This window comes from Hydra vulgaris, chromosome 12 (assembly GCF_038396675.1).
Source record: "Hydra vulgaris chromosome 12, alternate assembly HydraT2T_AEP".
Taxonomy (NCBI): domain Eukaryota; kingdom Metazoa; phylum Cnidaria; class Hydrozoa; order Anthoathecata; family Hydridae; genus Hydra; species Hydra vulgaris.
In genome coordinates this window covers 69,512,254-69,528,813 of record NC_088931.1, presented here as the reverse complement: position 1 = coordinate 69,528,813, position 16,560 = coordinate 69,512,254, and the positions used below count along the sequence as shown (strand labels likewise).

Sequence of the window (16,560 nt, the reverse complement as noted above, 5' to 3'; positions counted from 1 at the left end):
AATTTATGTTTTAATTCTTTAAAAATTTAATTCGCTTCTTTGTAAGTTTTAACTTACACTTAAATGTATGGGAAATCTATACTTCTTTAGACTTCTTTTATTATAAGATTTTAATTATTTTAAGTTAAAGTTTAACCTGTTTGCCTCTGTGTAGCCACTTTCTTAACAAAGTCGTATTTTGGTGTTTAGGATTTGAGAAAGTTGTGAATAAAAAAAAAAATTGAGTTGTCTTCTTAATTGTAATGATCCCCTTTAGAGTCTTAAGGAGAGAAATTGAAAAAAAGAAAAAAAATTATTTCTTTTTATTATAAGATAAGGTAGTTTGATCATCTAACAAATTTATAAAAATATTCAATTACTCATAATTATTTTTTTACATTAAAGTTTTATGTTATTTATTAGGTTTGTTATAAAATATCATTCTAGACTATTACTGCCACTTTATAAAATAATGTTAAAACTGTTGTACAATTACTTACTATTGTGGTGTATTAATTTCTCCACAACAGTCCAAGCAGTGAGCAACAATACATAGTCAATATTATTAAATTGCACCAGTTTTTCTTGCTATTTCTTTTGTATTAGTTTTTTGAAGAAATAATACAGTTGATTATAGTTCTTTATAATTTCTTTGAATAATTAGATGATCTTTGGGCCAGAATTTCGTACTCAAATTTTTTATTTAAAATGTATTTAAAATAAAAAATAATAAGGTCCCTGCATTTATGCTTTGTTTCAGGTGGTATGCTTTTAATGGCTAAATAGTGGATGTTAAGGTTATAAAGATTTTTTGTAAATTTTTAAAATATATTTAATATCTTTTTTTAAAGTTATTCTCAAGTGGCAAGGCAAGTTTTGTTTTTATAAATAAACATTAGAAAATAAGATAAAACTTGGCTGCGAAGCTAATCCCATTTTGTAGAGGCTATTTGTGTGAAAATAATAATTTTAGGTTTGTTAATATTTGTTTGTTAATAATAATGTCAGGTTAAATGGTGGATGTAAATTTTGAGTTATGACATATATTTTCATTTTTAAGTATGTTTAGCTGTATTGAATCTAACAACTTCTAATAGAAAAGGAATAGTCTACTTTAACTGTCTATAATTAACATTCACTCTTAACTTATGGGGTGAATGTCCACTGTTATGCATGGAAATCTTATTTATTCCCCCTTCTCACTCCATTCCCTCTTCAAACCTCCCCCCCTCCCCCACAAACACACACAATGTACTTAAACCCTTTTAGTATACACATAGCCCACAGTAAAAAACTTACAAAAAGTTGCAAAGAATTCCAGGCTTGGACAGGAATGGTGTGCAATGGCACGCTGTAACTGACCACGCTTATAAATTTTTATTCTTTACAATTTTTTATATTTCTATTTTTACAAAGAGTTGTTTAAAACCTTATTATTTAACTTGATTACACATTTTTTTTTTAATTATTTATTACACTCACTTATTTCCAAACTGTAGATTTAACAAAAATAAACCCAAAATATCCATAGATTATTGTGAAAAACCATAGAATTTTTTTATGTTATAAATTTAAATCATAACACAACCAAATTATTTTCCATTAATTTTAAAAAACTTTTTAAATGACAAATCGATTTGAAACACAAGTAAAGTTAAAAAACTTTCGTATATTATTTTTGACCAAAGGTCGAAACACAACTGCATAAAAATAAAGACTAGAAAAATACTAATTTTCTCAATAATAATAATAATAATAAAAGTTTCAACGAAGATTGACTTCTAAGACTCTTTGCTGAGCAAATCAACTACTTCTATTCTGAATTCTTCAATTAAATCATCGATTTCAGCTTGGCACGCAAAGTGCCTCTCACTACAATTGCCATTCATTGTATAAGCTGAATGTGATTCTAATGGCTCATTTTTAATGCACCAGCCATTGTGATGAACCTGTTGGTTGCCCAAATGACATCCATTGACACTAATCAAGTATCAATTGGCATCTATGTCCTTCAGCCGATTGAGAGTTGAAAAGAAGCGCCCAACAAAAGCTGAAGACTGTGGAACTAATAGGGCAACAAACATGAGCTTTGTTAGTGTTTGATATTTGTTAGGGTTTGATATTTAATTCCATTTTTAATGCTTTCTACAAAATTCCTGAACCTCAATTCAAATTCAGGCTAATTTATTTCCTATAATAAGAAATATCCAGTAAAACTACCCTTAAATTTTTTTCTTGATGCACATATCTGTTAAAAGAAAATTTTATTTAAAAAATTTCAAAATAAAATTTGAGTATAAATCGTAAGAAATTGCTGAAATTCAAAATGATTACAGTTTTAAATTTTACTCTTTAGGAGTAGATTAAATTAGATGTAGAAGAGTTTATTATGCAATTTCATTATACAAAAACCTTAACACTTCAACTTATTAAAATTGCAAGAAACTTCTTAATTTTTACGATTTCAGTACTATTTTTAAATATGCATTAATATGAATTTTTTTCTATGATAATGATATGCAATAATATGAATTTATGCCTATATATGCAATATACAATTTATGCATATATATGCAATAATATGAATTAATATGCATTAATATGATTTTTTTTCTATGATAATGATGGCCACCAATATTTTTAACACTTGCATTTATGTACATTTTTATTTCTGGCATAAAAGAATAATTGTCAAAGTGCATAAGAAATTTGTTTACTTGAGAACTGAACTCTGACAAAATATCTGCTTTTTTCAGCTCAAACAAAGACCATTCGTTAGCAAGAGAGTAAACTACCTCATTGTTTAAAACAAAACCACCAAGTGTCTTGTTAAATTTTTCGATGATGGCAAAGTTTGCACCAGAGATGTGAGACGCCTAGGGTCAGCAACAGAGAATAGTTGAAAAGTTCTTTGAAAAGTTAAATCTGTAAAATTGAAAGAGTCATTGTGCATAATAAAATATTTTTTATTATGCATAATGACTCACAAAAAAACACTCCTAAACACTTCCTATTATCCTCATTGTAATGGTTACTTTAACAAATGTGAAAAATGTTTAATTGTGCAATCATATTACTTATAGAAATGTAGTAATTACTAAACCAGTGAATGATAATGTTTTTTAATTTAAAAAAAAATTTAATTTTTGAAAAAAAAGTTGGTTATAAAAATGTTTAATACTTTTACCTGTTTCCAATTTTAGACCACAATGTGACAACAAATCGTTTGCAAGTTGCTTCGATTTTTAATTTCTTTTTGAGCCCATGAAGCTCAAAATTTGATATTTCTTTGAAATTTACTATTGCATTTTTCCTGTAAACCATTCACATTCATAAATGAAATATTCAAGTTCCGCCAATTTTGATTTCAGATCTCAATTATTGTTAAATACCAATTTCGGCATCATGGTGCCAACCCTTACCTGAAAGATAAGTGGAGACTTGCTTTAGAATTTCAAATTAATGTCAGTCACTTTTTTGAGAATAAAGTGCTGAAACTGAATCAAAGCCTTCATTAGAGGTCTCTTGGATTCGTGAACGCCTGAGTTAAGGTGCTTAAAAATGGTGTTAACAAAATTATTTCTTCAAGCTTCTTTTTCGTCCTTAAACCTGACTTTAAACCTGCAGGAAACTTGAACTGTATCTTTCTTAAATTATAATTACCTTTGACTCTTCATTTCCAAGACCGTGAATAGTTGTGTAGGTGGATTTTTTTCTTTCAAGAAAGATGGTTTTTGCAACCTCTGTCAGGGAAAAGCCCTCAGAAGAACTTCTATAGATGCTCTAACAAATTGAGTTTGACATAATAAGCTGCTGCAACCCTACTCAGAAGTCAGAAGCAAGTCTGAAAGGTCAGACTTGCTTCTGACCTTTCAGACATTTGAAATGCTTCTGAGAGACTTCATTCTTCTTCTGTCTGCAGTTTTGTAAAACACACAATGCACTCACTGCAAACTTTTCCATCTTCTGTCCAGCCTCCTCCTGGTTTCAGCCAGACAAACATTTTCCCCAAGCATTTAAGTAGACTTGACTGTATCTCTTTCTGGTTACCTTGAAGATAAATAAATAAATTCAATAAATTGAAGATCCCTTATCAACTTCATTAAAAGTTTCTTCATTGATGGTTCTTCTTAGAGGTTCTGGATTTGTTGTCTCAAAAGCTTCTAATGCCTCTCCTGATTGGTCTATCTTTAATTCAGAATTCTCTGAAAAATTGCCTACATTGTTGCTAATATATTTGAAACAAGGCATGTTGAACAATAAACATTTTCAAACCAAAAGGAAGTCCTTAATCATTTTTTGTTGCTGTAAAATAAGAACTAATTCTCACTTTTAATTTAATGACTAAATTACCTGACAAGTTTGACCATTTCACATTTGGTTCATCTAAAAACATGGATGAATCAAAAGTGATTCATCTCTTTTGATTCATCCGTGCATTTAGATGAATCAAAAAGTTTTTTGATTCATCTAAATGCACGGATTAGATTAAAAAATTCATAGTAGGCATCTGAGCAGGCCACTTTTCTCCAGAAAAGTGTCCTTCCTAGATGTCTATTACGGATTTTTGAAGCCCTTAATAATAAGTGCAAACTATAAAATCCAAAGAATTTTTTGTTATTTTTGAAAAGCTTATTAATATGAAAAAAATATTATTGGATTACACTTACCAATGAAAGAACAAAACTAACTGAAAGAACAAAACAAACATCAAATTGACTTTTGCAGAATTTTAAATGCACAAATTACATGCCACTTTAAAACTAACTTTGAAATTTAAATCTGGTTTTGATTTCAAAGTTAAAGAAAAAAAGGCAGCTTAAGTGTTGTCTTATGCTTTTAATTCAAACAAAAGAAAAATGCCAAAATATTGGTGTAAACAAATGGAAATTTCAGAATTAAAGAGATGTGTTCATTTACAAGTTCAACTTGTTTTGAATGTCCTAGTTTTTAATTTGTCACCAGTAAAAATTTCATAAATTATATTATTTTTGGCATTTATACATATTTCAAGAGTTTTAAGTTCAAATATCCAAAAATTCCATAGATTTTTAAATTAATTTCTGTGTCCTTAGAAATTGTTGAAATACCATAGATCTACAGTACAAATACCGTAGGTGAGAATGCTGATTTATTAAGATAATAACAAAAAACATTTGTTGTTTTACCATTATACTTCCAGTTAAGAGGTTAATATTAACTTGATGAATCATGAAAACCCAACTCAATTTTTTTATTCTCATTTAGTATTTATTCTTAGAAATTGCAATGGATTAAAGTTCATCTCATCTACAACCATTATATTATTTTTTTGTTTTATGCATAACAACCATTTGTTTTCAGTTTTCAGTTGATGATTTTCCTGGCTTTGCCAACAATTTATTTTCTGAGCATAAAATGTCACCGAAAAATTATCTATATTGCAACAATAACAAGTTTTAAAATGTGATAACAGCAAGCTAGATAGAGTTTCTATTACTATCTAAATCTGCTTCCGTTAACTTAGCAGCTTTATTATGTATACTGGCTGTTGTATCAAACACTAACCAACTCTCTGACAAACTTGTCACCTATTAATTTCAAGTGTTGCACCTAAAAAATTTCAAACACCTCATTTTAGATCAGCTTAAGATAATGAGCAACGCTTGTCATCTGGTTATATACATTGTTTTTCAGGTAGGTTATGAGTTACATATTATTTAAATATGTTTCTGTTGGCTTTCAATCAAGTTCAGGAAATTTTTTTTATTAAAAAGTCAATCAAAATCAGGAAATTTTTTTTAGTAAAAAGTAATTTTTTAAATTAAATATTTCAACTTCAAAAAATGCATAAACACACAGTTTCATTGCTATTTGATTATTATTTAATCATCGCTATAAAGCATAAAGAAATAATACATCATTAATATGGCAAGTTATTTTATTAATTGTTATGGTAATTCTAGATATTTTTTTACATTCTAGTATTTGGTGCTATAAAAACTGATGTAAAATTACTGGAGTCATCCATAAAGAACATTATGCAAAAAGCGGGAAAAAGTGGGTCAAAATAAAAGCGACACGGGGTGGAGGGTTTGTAAGGAAAAGATGTCACTTTGTAGTTTTTTAATTTTTTTTTTAATTTTGATAACATGGAAAAATGTAAACCTGTGTTTTTATGAAGTTATCTTTAGAGAGTAGACTAAAAGCAGGTAAAATTAAACAATCTTTATCCTTTTTTTCAAAATTATATTTGTTATTTCTGGTAAAAAGTTATGAGTTAAAAATGGAAACGGTTAACTATGGGGTTGAATGAAATACAGCATTTATTAGATTGGTAAATAGGGCTTTTATTAAGTAATAATGTTTAAAGTGACCGATTTAATTTTTATGAATTCTTTGTTCAACTTTTAAACTGATGATTACCAAATCTATTCTAATGTAAAATATGTCTCAAAAAAACTTGCACACAAAAAAAACAAAAAAAGAAAACAACAAACACATACACCAAAAATTAGGTTGCGCTTACATTGGCAAAAATAAAAATTAGCAAACCTTTTACCCAACAAAGTTGGTCATTCATTTAGTTCAACAGCAGCAACTCATTATAGGCGTGTCAACAACATAGGTGAAACAATAAGCAGTGGTTTAAATGCAAGATTGTCTTGCGCCATACATTATTTTTAAATCAAAGAAATGTCTGTACAAAAATTAGCGTTTAAGTGGTCCAAACTTAAGTTCCCCCAATTAAAAAAGTCCAGGTAAATAGTTTAGTCAGTTTGCTAAAAATTAGCTTAATCAATTAGTTATTTAAATAAATAAATTGAACTTTGGTTATCCAATTATTGGTACTCAAATTTTTGTTGAAGATGGACACTTGCACATGTTACCTATTGGGTTGTACTCCTTCATATTGAAAACAATATCTTGTTAATTTGCTTACCAGCTCTTTTGCCACATATTCTGCAGCCACTAGATGTTGGTAATAATATCCCTTGCTTAATGTAGCTGGTGGGAGTTAGAATAGTCAGAGGGAGTGGACAAAACAATAAATATTTGTAGATTGTGGTATTGTAATTGAGTTCAATAAAAGCACTGGGCATATTTTGGGGCTTTGATAAGGAAGGATTGTAAACTTCCTATTTAAATGTTCTTCTGCGGTGACATGCGACAAGACTATTAGGTCTTCTTAAAGCACCTAAAAACATAAAATAAAAAAATTTTAGTTGGACTAAAAATTAATTGGCTATTTGTAGTAAAACTAAAAAGTTAGTTGACTAATTAATTTTAGTTAAAATGTTAGTTGACTAATTTTAGTTAGATTAAAATGTTAGTCAGGTAATTTTTGCTGACTAAAAAGTTAGTCGACTAATTTTAGTTAGACTTATGTTGTATGATAGATAATGTGGCTCAGGTACAGATTTTGTTACTCATTTTAAAATACTTTTTTAATATATTCATATCTTTTTCAAGATAAGGACTCCATATCAGTATTGCAAATTCTAAATGCAGGCATATATAACTATATATAGGCGTATATAATACATAAATGATTTGCATATTTTACCAAATTTGTAGTTAGCAATAGATAATGTCATTTTAATTTGTGGTTCCCATTTTAATTCATTTGAAATTAATATGCCTAGATCCTTTTTCAATTTAGTAGTAGCTAATTCTTGTTTTATATTGTTATAAAATATTTATAATTTTAATTTCTGTTACCAATATGTATGATTTTACATTTTTCAAAATTGAATTGCATTTTCCAGTTTATTACCCATTTTTATAATATCTTTGCTTCCTATCAGTTAAAAAAGAATTTATCCACTTATTATTCACATAATGACTTAGTTGTAATGCCATATGCTTCAAATTTTAGTGCTAATCTTCCATGTAAACCTTTGTCAAAAGCTTTATTGAAATCTGTGTAAAGGATATCAAATGATTTACCATTTGCAACACCTGTCGTTACTGTATCCATGTACTCGGAGATTAGTTGTGCAACTTTTGCCTTTTTGTAAATGCTGATTAGAAAATAATAAATTATTAATATAAGAGTTGGTTAGATATTAAATGTTTTAAAGTTTTACTTAGAAATAAAGTCAAGGAGACTGGCATATAATTTGAAACTTTATTTCTACTGCCATTTTTAACAATGGTGTTATGTTTGCTGTCTTCCATTAAATAGGTACAACACCTTCGTAAATTGATTTGTTAAATAATAAAGTTAATGGATTAGAAAAAGCATTTAAACATTCTATTAATATGAAAGGATGAATTCCATCTGGTCCAACTGTTTTTTTTGGGTTTAAGGCATTTATCATATTATTAACTTTAGTTAAGGTAATAATAATAAATTGTTAATATATGTAAAAATGTGCACTAAAAATAAAAATGTGTTTCTAAATGTCTGGATATTTTTATAATAAATCAACCAAATAAAATCATTCGCTAACAAAAATATGTTGAAGGTAATTTTTTATAATATTGAATAAAGCAATGATTTCAAAGATGAAAATGAAATTGTATAGATTTATTTAATAAGAAGTTTTTTTTTACTTGAAAATTTGAGATGACTCCTTTTTAGAATTTTAGATGACTCCTTTTTGGGAATAGCTACAAAGAATTTATTTTACAACCTGTTTAAGCAAGTTTATCTTTAGAATCAAAATTTAATGTCAACTATTGATTTATTAGAAAAAGAATCATTTACCATTTCTTTTTGTTCTTCAAATTGCACTAATTAAATATTGTATTAATTAAAATGAAGTACCATAATACTTTGCTCTATTAGTCCACTCCTAATATTTATGTATTGTTATCAAAATGACATACAATGAATTATACAAATGATGCCAATGTTTTTATTTTCTATACTACAAGAATTTGACCATGACATAGTTTGGATAATTTCCAAAAAGTAATTGCAGAGGATGGATCACGCATTGATAAAACAATGTTATAAATTTTTACAAAATTTTTGCCCACCTTAAATTTTTTATTATTTATCAATTTTCTTTGCTAATTCCAAAAATGTTTTTTTCCATATCATGGGTTGTTTCAAAATTATGTTTCAAATGCCAACCAGCAACTGGGAGCCCATTAATAGCATTAATTACTTATAAATTTGTTGTGCATGGATGGTGTCCCTGTTTGTACTTTTGGTGTGCATTGCAGAAGCCACATTTGAAGCCCTTTGTTAGGCCTAGGGTTTATTAGTAGTAATGAGGCAATTGCTTGGGCTATTAAACAGTGTTCTGAGTACTATCTATGCTTCGAGTCAAGTTCTTCAATCTAATTTAAAAATGAATAAGTACCAAAAACTATATAACACAAAAAACCATCATCATTCACTAATATTTGTGGTCTTCAAAGTAACTTTTCTTCTGTTAAGTCTTATCTCTTGCAAAGTTCACCAGACCTACTTGCTCTTTGTGAGACTAATTTGAGTTCAGCTGTCTCATCTTGTGATCTTTCTTTCATGTGCTTTCGTTTAGCACCACTTCACTCTATTGTCTTTCTCTTTGTTCTATATCGCTCTCCTTCATCTCAAGACTGCACTCTTTTTGACGTTATTTCTGATCATATTGACCAAGCCTTCTCTCTTTATCCATCAGCTAATATAGTTGTTGTTGGTGACTTTAATGCTCACCACTCCGAATGGCTCGGCTCTAGTGTCAGTGATTCTGCAGGCATTAAAGCCCACAACTTTTGCCTTTCTCAATCTCTAACTCAATTAGCCAACTTTCCAACAAGCTTTCCAGACAACCAGAATCATTTACCTTCTCTACTTGACTTATGTCTTGTATCTGATCCTAGTCAGTGCTCAGTTTCTCCACATTCACCCTTAGGTGCTTCTGATCACAGTTTAATCTCTCTAAAACTAATATCTCATTCTTCTTCATCACCTGAATCCCCCTATTACCTTTCTTGTATGGTTCAGACTTTGTCACCTCACCTAAAGACAAAGCTGAATTGTTTGCTGAAAACTTTTCATCAATATTATCTCTTGATTCCACTAGTTGCATTCTACCTGATATTGCCAACAAACAGGTTAATCCATTGCTTGACATTTATATCACTCCAGCTTCTGTATCTAAAGTGATTTCCTGCCTAGACTCTTCTACAGCTTGTGGCCCGGACAACATACCTGTTATTGTTTTGTAGAAATGTTCTCCGGAGCTGTCGTCTATACTCTCAAAACTATTCAACAAGTGCTTATCAGAGTCTTGTTTTCCAGCCTGCTGGAAAGTTGCATCTGTTATCCCTATCTTCAAAAATTCTGGAGAGCGATCTGATTCGTCAAACTATTGTCCCATATTGTCTCATAAGCAAGGTTTTTGAATCTCTAATTAACAAACACTTAATTTCTCATCTTGAATCTAATAACTTACTTTCTGACCATCAATATGGATTTCGATCTTCTCGTTCTACAGCTGATTTGCTAACAGTAATAACTGATAGGTTTTATCGTGCATTAGATAAAGATGGAGAGGTTAAGGCCATTGCTCTAAAGATAAAGGTGGGAATGTCAAGGCCATGGCTCTTGACATTTCAAAAGCTTTTGATAAAGTTTGGCATGCTGGTCTTCTCCATAAGTTTTCTTCTTATGGTGTATTCGGCAACATCTTTAAGATTATTGAATCCTTCCTTTCCAATCATAGTATAAAAGTTGTCCTCGATGGACAGCACTCTTCTTATTCTGTAACTTCAGGGGTTCCTCAAGGTTCTATCCTTGGCCCTATACTCTTCTTAATTTACATTAACGATCTTCCAGATATTCTCACATCTAAGGTGGCATTGTTTGCTGATGATACTACCATTTATTCTTGTCGTGATAAGAAACCAACACTCTCTGATTGCTTGCAAGGGGCATTTGAGCTTGAAAGGATCTCACTTCTGCTACAGCATGGGGCTCACAGTGGCTGGTGAACATTAATACAGATAAAACTCAATTTTTTTCAGCCAATCGTTATCGCAATAATTTAGATCTTCCTATATTTATGAACGGTGATGTACTCGATGAGTCATCTACTCTTCATCTTCTAGGATTAACTCTTACTTCCAATCTTTCTTGGAAACCATATATGAAATCAGTTGCAAAATTTGCATCTGCTAAGGTTGCATCTCTTTATCAAGCTCGTCACTTTCTTACATCGGATTCTATTCTCTATAAATCTCAAATCTGGCCTTGTATGGATTACTGTTGCCATATCTGGGGCAGATCTTCTAGCGATGCCCTTTCTCTTTTAGACAAGGTGAAAAAACGCATTGTAGACATAGTTGGACCTGCTCTTGCAGCCAATTTCCAACCATTATCACATTGTCTTAATGTTGTTTCTCTTTCTCTTCTCTACAAATACTATAATGGGCACTGCTCTAAAGAGCTAGCGTCTCTTGTGCCATCAACTAAAATTCATTCTTGTGTTACTTGTCATTTAATTAAGTCTCATCCTTTTTCTGTGACTGTTCCTAAGTGCTCCAAAAACGCTTATTTGTCTATTTTTTTTCCTCGAACATCAGCTCTTTGGAATTCGCTTCCTTCATCATGCTTTCCTGATTCATATAATTTGCAATCCTTTAAATTGTCCCTCAATCGTTATCTTGCTCTACAATCTTCATCTTTTCTCTTTCAGTAACTTCTAACTTTAATTAGTGGCTGCTTGCAGCCTTGTTGGAAGCGAAGATTTAAAAAAAAAAAAAAAAAAAAAAGTTTCATTTTAGCTTGTATAAAAATCAATATTATTATTATTTTTTGTTCTTTTTGACAAAATATTGATTTCTTTATTGCAATATTCTCATTTTTCACTGTATTTTTAACATTCTCTGGATGATTCCTTAGACATGTTTAAGAACTTGTCTCAGGAAGTTTTTCTCCATTAATTGATGCCAAAAGATGACTAGTTAACCAAAAATCAGTTAAATTTCTTACAAAGTCAAGTACTAGAGTTTGCAAGAAAGAAATGTTAGTATAATTTAGTATAATTTAGTATAATTTAGTATATTAGTCTTATCTTGAAGAAATGGATTCTTCAGACTCTTCATTTTTATTACTTTGCTATGTTGGTGATGTTTCTTACTTTTGTGAGTATTTTTCCCAATGTTAAAATTCAATTATTTTTATCACACAACAAACACCCAAAAAGTAATTTTTGCACAAATGGTAGTTGTAGAGGAAAATCTGAATCTGGAAACAAATCAGAATTTTTTTAGAAACAATTCTTTGATAATTGGGGTCCTAAAAAAATACAATAAATGCCAATTATACAAAAAATGAGGCAGGCTTAAGAGCCTTTGAAGGACCCAAAGATCATTATAAAAAATCTTTTAATGTTATTTTTTGACAGTGTTGATAGAGTAATCAGAAAAACTTCACTTCACTAAGTTTTCCACTTCATACTATGCTCAGGACAACCTTAATAGATAAATAAGTATTTTTTTGAATTTTAAAAAAAAATTTTCTTTTAAATTTTAAAATTATTGATCAGAATTTAATATATTTTTTGTAGGTATTTGATGGTGTAAATAATAACAATGAAGTGGTGTACAGATGGCTTTTATATCCTATTAATGCTCTACGTATAAGAATTATTCCTCTTGCACTTGGAGAAAATAATCATATGTGTCTTCGAATTGAGATATTTGGTTGTTTAAGTAGTGAGTGTTTGGATTTTATGTTTGACTTTATGTTGTTGTATCATTTATCAAATCAATTAGGATTGAATTATAATTTACAATATATATGTATAGGATTTCTTAAAAAATATTTATGGTAAACCAGCAGAGTTGCCTTGCTTTGCATGGTTTAAAAGCCTATTTTAAAGACAATAATAAAATTTTAATCTATTCCTAAACATGCTCATTTCTAGCAACAAAGCATCACCGTTTTCTCATATACTCTCAGAAGCGATTTCTCAGAACGCACAGCACAAAACTATAAAAATTATTTTGTACTATTATTAAAAATTTAATTATCTTGTTTAAAGTAATCTTTTTTTTTTTTGTAAAAGTATTTTTAAAACAATGTTTTTTTTACCATTTTATCCTTATTTGTATTGTGCTGAATTGAGAAGTATGTCCTCCTTTATTAGTTAATACTTTGTTGATTCTTTTAGGCATGGACTCAATCAGGCTGAGTCAATGCCTAAAAGAATATAACTATAACAAGGTGTAACACCTTGTTATATGTTTATCTGTAGAATTCTAGCATTTTCTGAGTGCTTCCTCGATATTGTCTTTTTTTGTCAATATAAGCTCACCGATTTCTTTCTTGACTGGTTTTCATAGGTTTTAAGTCTGGACTTTGTGCTGGCCAATCTAACACCTTGATATTTTTGCCTTCGAGCCAGGCTTTAGTATTTTTTGCTGTATGTTTTGAATCACCATCTCGCTGGAATATGAATTCTCCATCGAATAACTCTCACGCAGATGATAGCATATGGTTAAAAAGTATTTTAACATACTTATAGAAAGTCAATATATCCTCTATAACATGAATACTCTCCACATCATTCCAACTAAAGCATCCACAGACCATGACATACTTGTAATGCTTTATTGTCTGTTTAACATGCTTTTGTTGCATTAATTCACCTGGTCTTCTCCATGTCCATCGTCTACCATCTTAACCATTAAGGCATATTTTTGTTTCATCCGACCATAATATCTTCTTCCAATCATCAATGGTTCCAATGATCAATAGTTTTGATACATTTTTGCAAATGCAAGCCTCTTTACAATATGCTGTTTGGTAAGTAACCGTTTTTTGACAAGAACTCTACCATGTAAATCATACTTATGCAGTCTGTTTCTAACAGTCCGAGGACTTATATTAACTAACTCAAGTTCTCTGAGTTGTTTCGAAATTTCTGTTGCATTTAGTTCTACAGAATTTTCAACCAAAGTAAGTATTTTTCGATCAATCCTTGGAGTTGTTTTTTATTTTCGTCCAGATCTTAGCAAACTTTTGAGTACTCCATGCATTTTAATTCTCTTCAGAGATCTTGAACAGTTTATTTGGGCAGGCTGTTGTGCTATTTCTCGATCTGATTTGCCTTTTTTTAAGAGCACTTCAATCTCTTTTCTAGCAACTTCTGTCAATTGTTTACTTTTCAACATTGTGACGGTCATCGATGGATTCTAAATGTTATAGAAAATATAGTTTTTATGGTTTTTACTTATATTATCCTGAGCAACTAGGATACTTATAAGATCTTAGATCATGAACTTTATTGAAGATCTTAACCAAAAATTAGCAGAAAGTAACTGTCCGCATACTTTTTTCCACACTCATTTTAGTTTTTCATATTAAAAATGAAATCTACCTAGTGTAGTAAATGTTTGATGGTACACTTAGATAGAGCTTGTTTCTCAACAAGCTCTATCTAAGTGTACCATCAAACATTTGAGATATATATAGTTACTTTTTTCTGTAACTATATATATATATATATATAGATATATTTGTTAAATTTGATTAAAACGGCTGCGTATAAACTTTTTGTTTTAAATATATTTCGATGGAATTTTATATTTATTTATTTTATTATTTATTTATAAATATATAATTACATCGAAATATATTTAAAACAAAAAGTTTATACGCAGCCGTTTTAATCAAATTTAACAAATATATATATATGTGTGTGTGTGTATGTGTGCATGTGCACGCGTGTGTGTTTGTATATATATATATGTATATATACCTTTCATAACAACTAACAATACATGTATTATATAAATTTAAATCAAGTAATAACAATTATATTTACGTGATTAAATTTAAATCAAATAATAACAATTATATCTACATGCTTTTGCTGCCGCAAAATCATTATTTATTTGTTATCGATGTTGTCACAAATGCCATTCTCAATTGAAATTAAGGCAAGTTGGAATAGATGTTTTGTGATAAAGTTGATCTAAGATATGTTTTTATTAATTTTAACTGGGAAAAAGATCGTTCCCCACTTGCAACTGTTACCGGTTGGGATAATAAATATACTTAAATTAACAAATAATGTTTCCTAATTATATTTGCAAATACAGTTTAATGTACTGAGAGGTGTTCTAGTTTTTTTTTCTAATTTAATTCTAAAAGAAATATGTCCTTAACAGAAGTTAATTTATTAAATGTCTCTCTTTTTATTTCACATTCAAGGTACAATTCTAAATCGTCACAATGTTTTTGAAGTTTTTTATTACTTAAATTTTGTAGACTTTCTAGATTATATAAAAAATTAAAATTATTGTTGTGGATTACTCTAATCTTTGTTCTAAAGGACTAATGGTTGTATCCAAAACCAAATAAAAAACATTAAATTTAAATAAATCTTTTGGATTTTGAGGCGTTTCAACTTCATGCTCATATTTAAATTGTCATTCGTGTTTTCTTTTGCGTACATTATTTATGTTGTGAAATTCAGGGGCTCTTTCTAATATAGAAGCTAATTCCTTTGAGGTTTGTAATAATTTTTAAATCCTTCATCAGTATGATATGTTTCATGAATGTAACTAAATTATTCAAAGCTTGTATTTCAGCTCCAACACCTATTTCTATATTTTGCAACAATTTGCTAACAACATTTGTTCTGTTAAGTATATGATACCACAGTACTAATGAAAACACAAAATTAAAATCAGTAATTTTTTTACATAAATAATTAGCCTGATAACTGATATAAGTTTCCATCCTTTCATTTTCTTGGAGTTCAAATAAAATATTTTGGCATTAACTGACACTTTCCTAATAATAATACTCATTTGCTCAGTTTTACTGACGTCAGGTGTGCAGTCCATTATGATAGAGAAATATTTTGCAATTTGAATGGATACTAAATCTTCTCTTTAATATTTTTTGCCAGCAATTCAATTATTTTGCAATACTTTTTGTAAATGGTAAGACATAGTCAAATCAAATTTTGCAAATAATTGCACAAGTTGTCAGAAGTTTCCATTATTTTTAACAAATAAGTTATCAGATTTCCAACTTTACGGGCAGAGATTGCTTTGCTAAATATTTTTTTCAATAAAATTTTTTTAAACAGACCGGTGTTGTTTTTCCAATTATTCATTGTTTTTTTAATTATTCATGTTATTGGTTAATTTTCCTTTTTGCTTTTAAATAGCATTCTAAATTTAACCACTTTAAAATATTATTTAAGTGAGAAATAAAGGTTTCATGGACCTGCAAAGTTTGCAACAAATTTTGCCATTTTGAATATCCTGTTGTAATTAGACAACTTAAACTACTAAACTATTATTTATGTACAATTCACTATCATCAAGGCTGCAAGCAACCACTATTAAATTAGGAGTTACTTAAAAAAAAAAGTTATAGAGCAAGGAAACGGTTGACATAAGGCTTAAAAAGTTGTAGGTTGTATGAGTCAGAAAAATATGAAGATGGAAGAAATTATAAATTGTTGAAGTGCAGAGAAAAAAATCTAGGCAAATAAAAGTTTTTTAAAGCATGCAGGAACACATATATTAAACAAATGAGACTATGCTAAATGACACTCAAGTGAGAATGAGTTTTAGTTGGTGGAACTAGAGATTAATGTTCTTTTGAGCAGCGATCATGATAATATTTGTAGAAATAAG

At 29.2% G+C, this 16,560-nt stretch overlaps 1 protein-coding gene across 2 annotated transcripts in view; it reads left to right on the top strand.

Moving 5' to 3' along the window:
- Positions 1–16,560, top strand: part of LOC136088966 (receptor-type tyrosine-protein phosphatase S-like) — a 130,323-nt gene that overhangs the window by 44,843 nt on the left and 68,920 nt on the right. For both annotated transcript variants that reach the window (XM_065814256.1, XM_065814257.1), the window contains exon 4: positions 12,468–12,615. In XM_065814256.1, the coding sequence (XP_065670328.1) occupies positions 12,468–12,615 (148 nt within the window). The remainder of the gene's footprint in view (positions 1–12,467; positions 12,616–16,560) is intronic.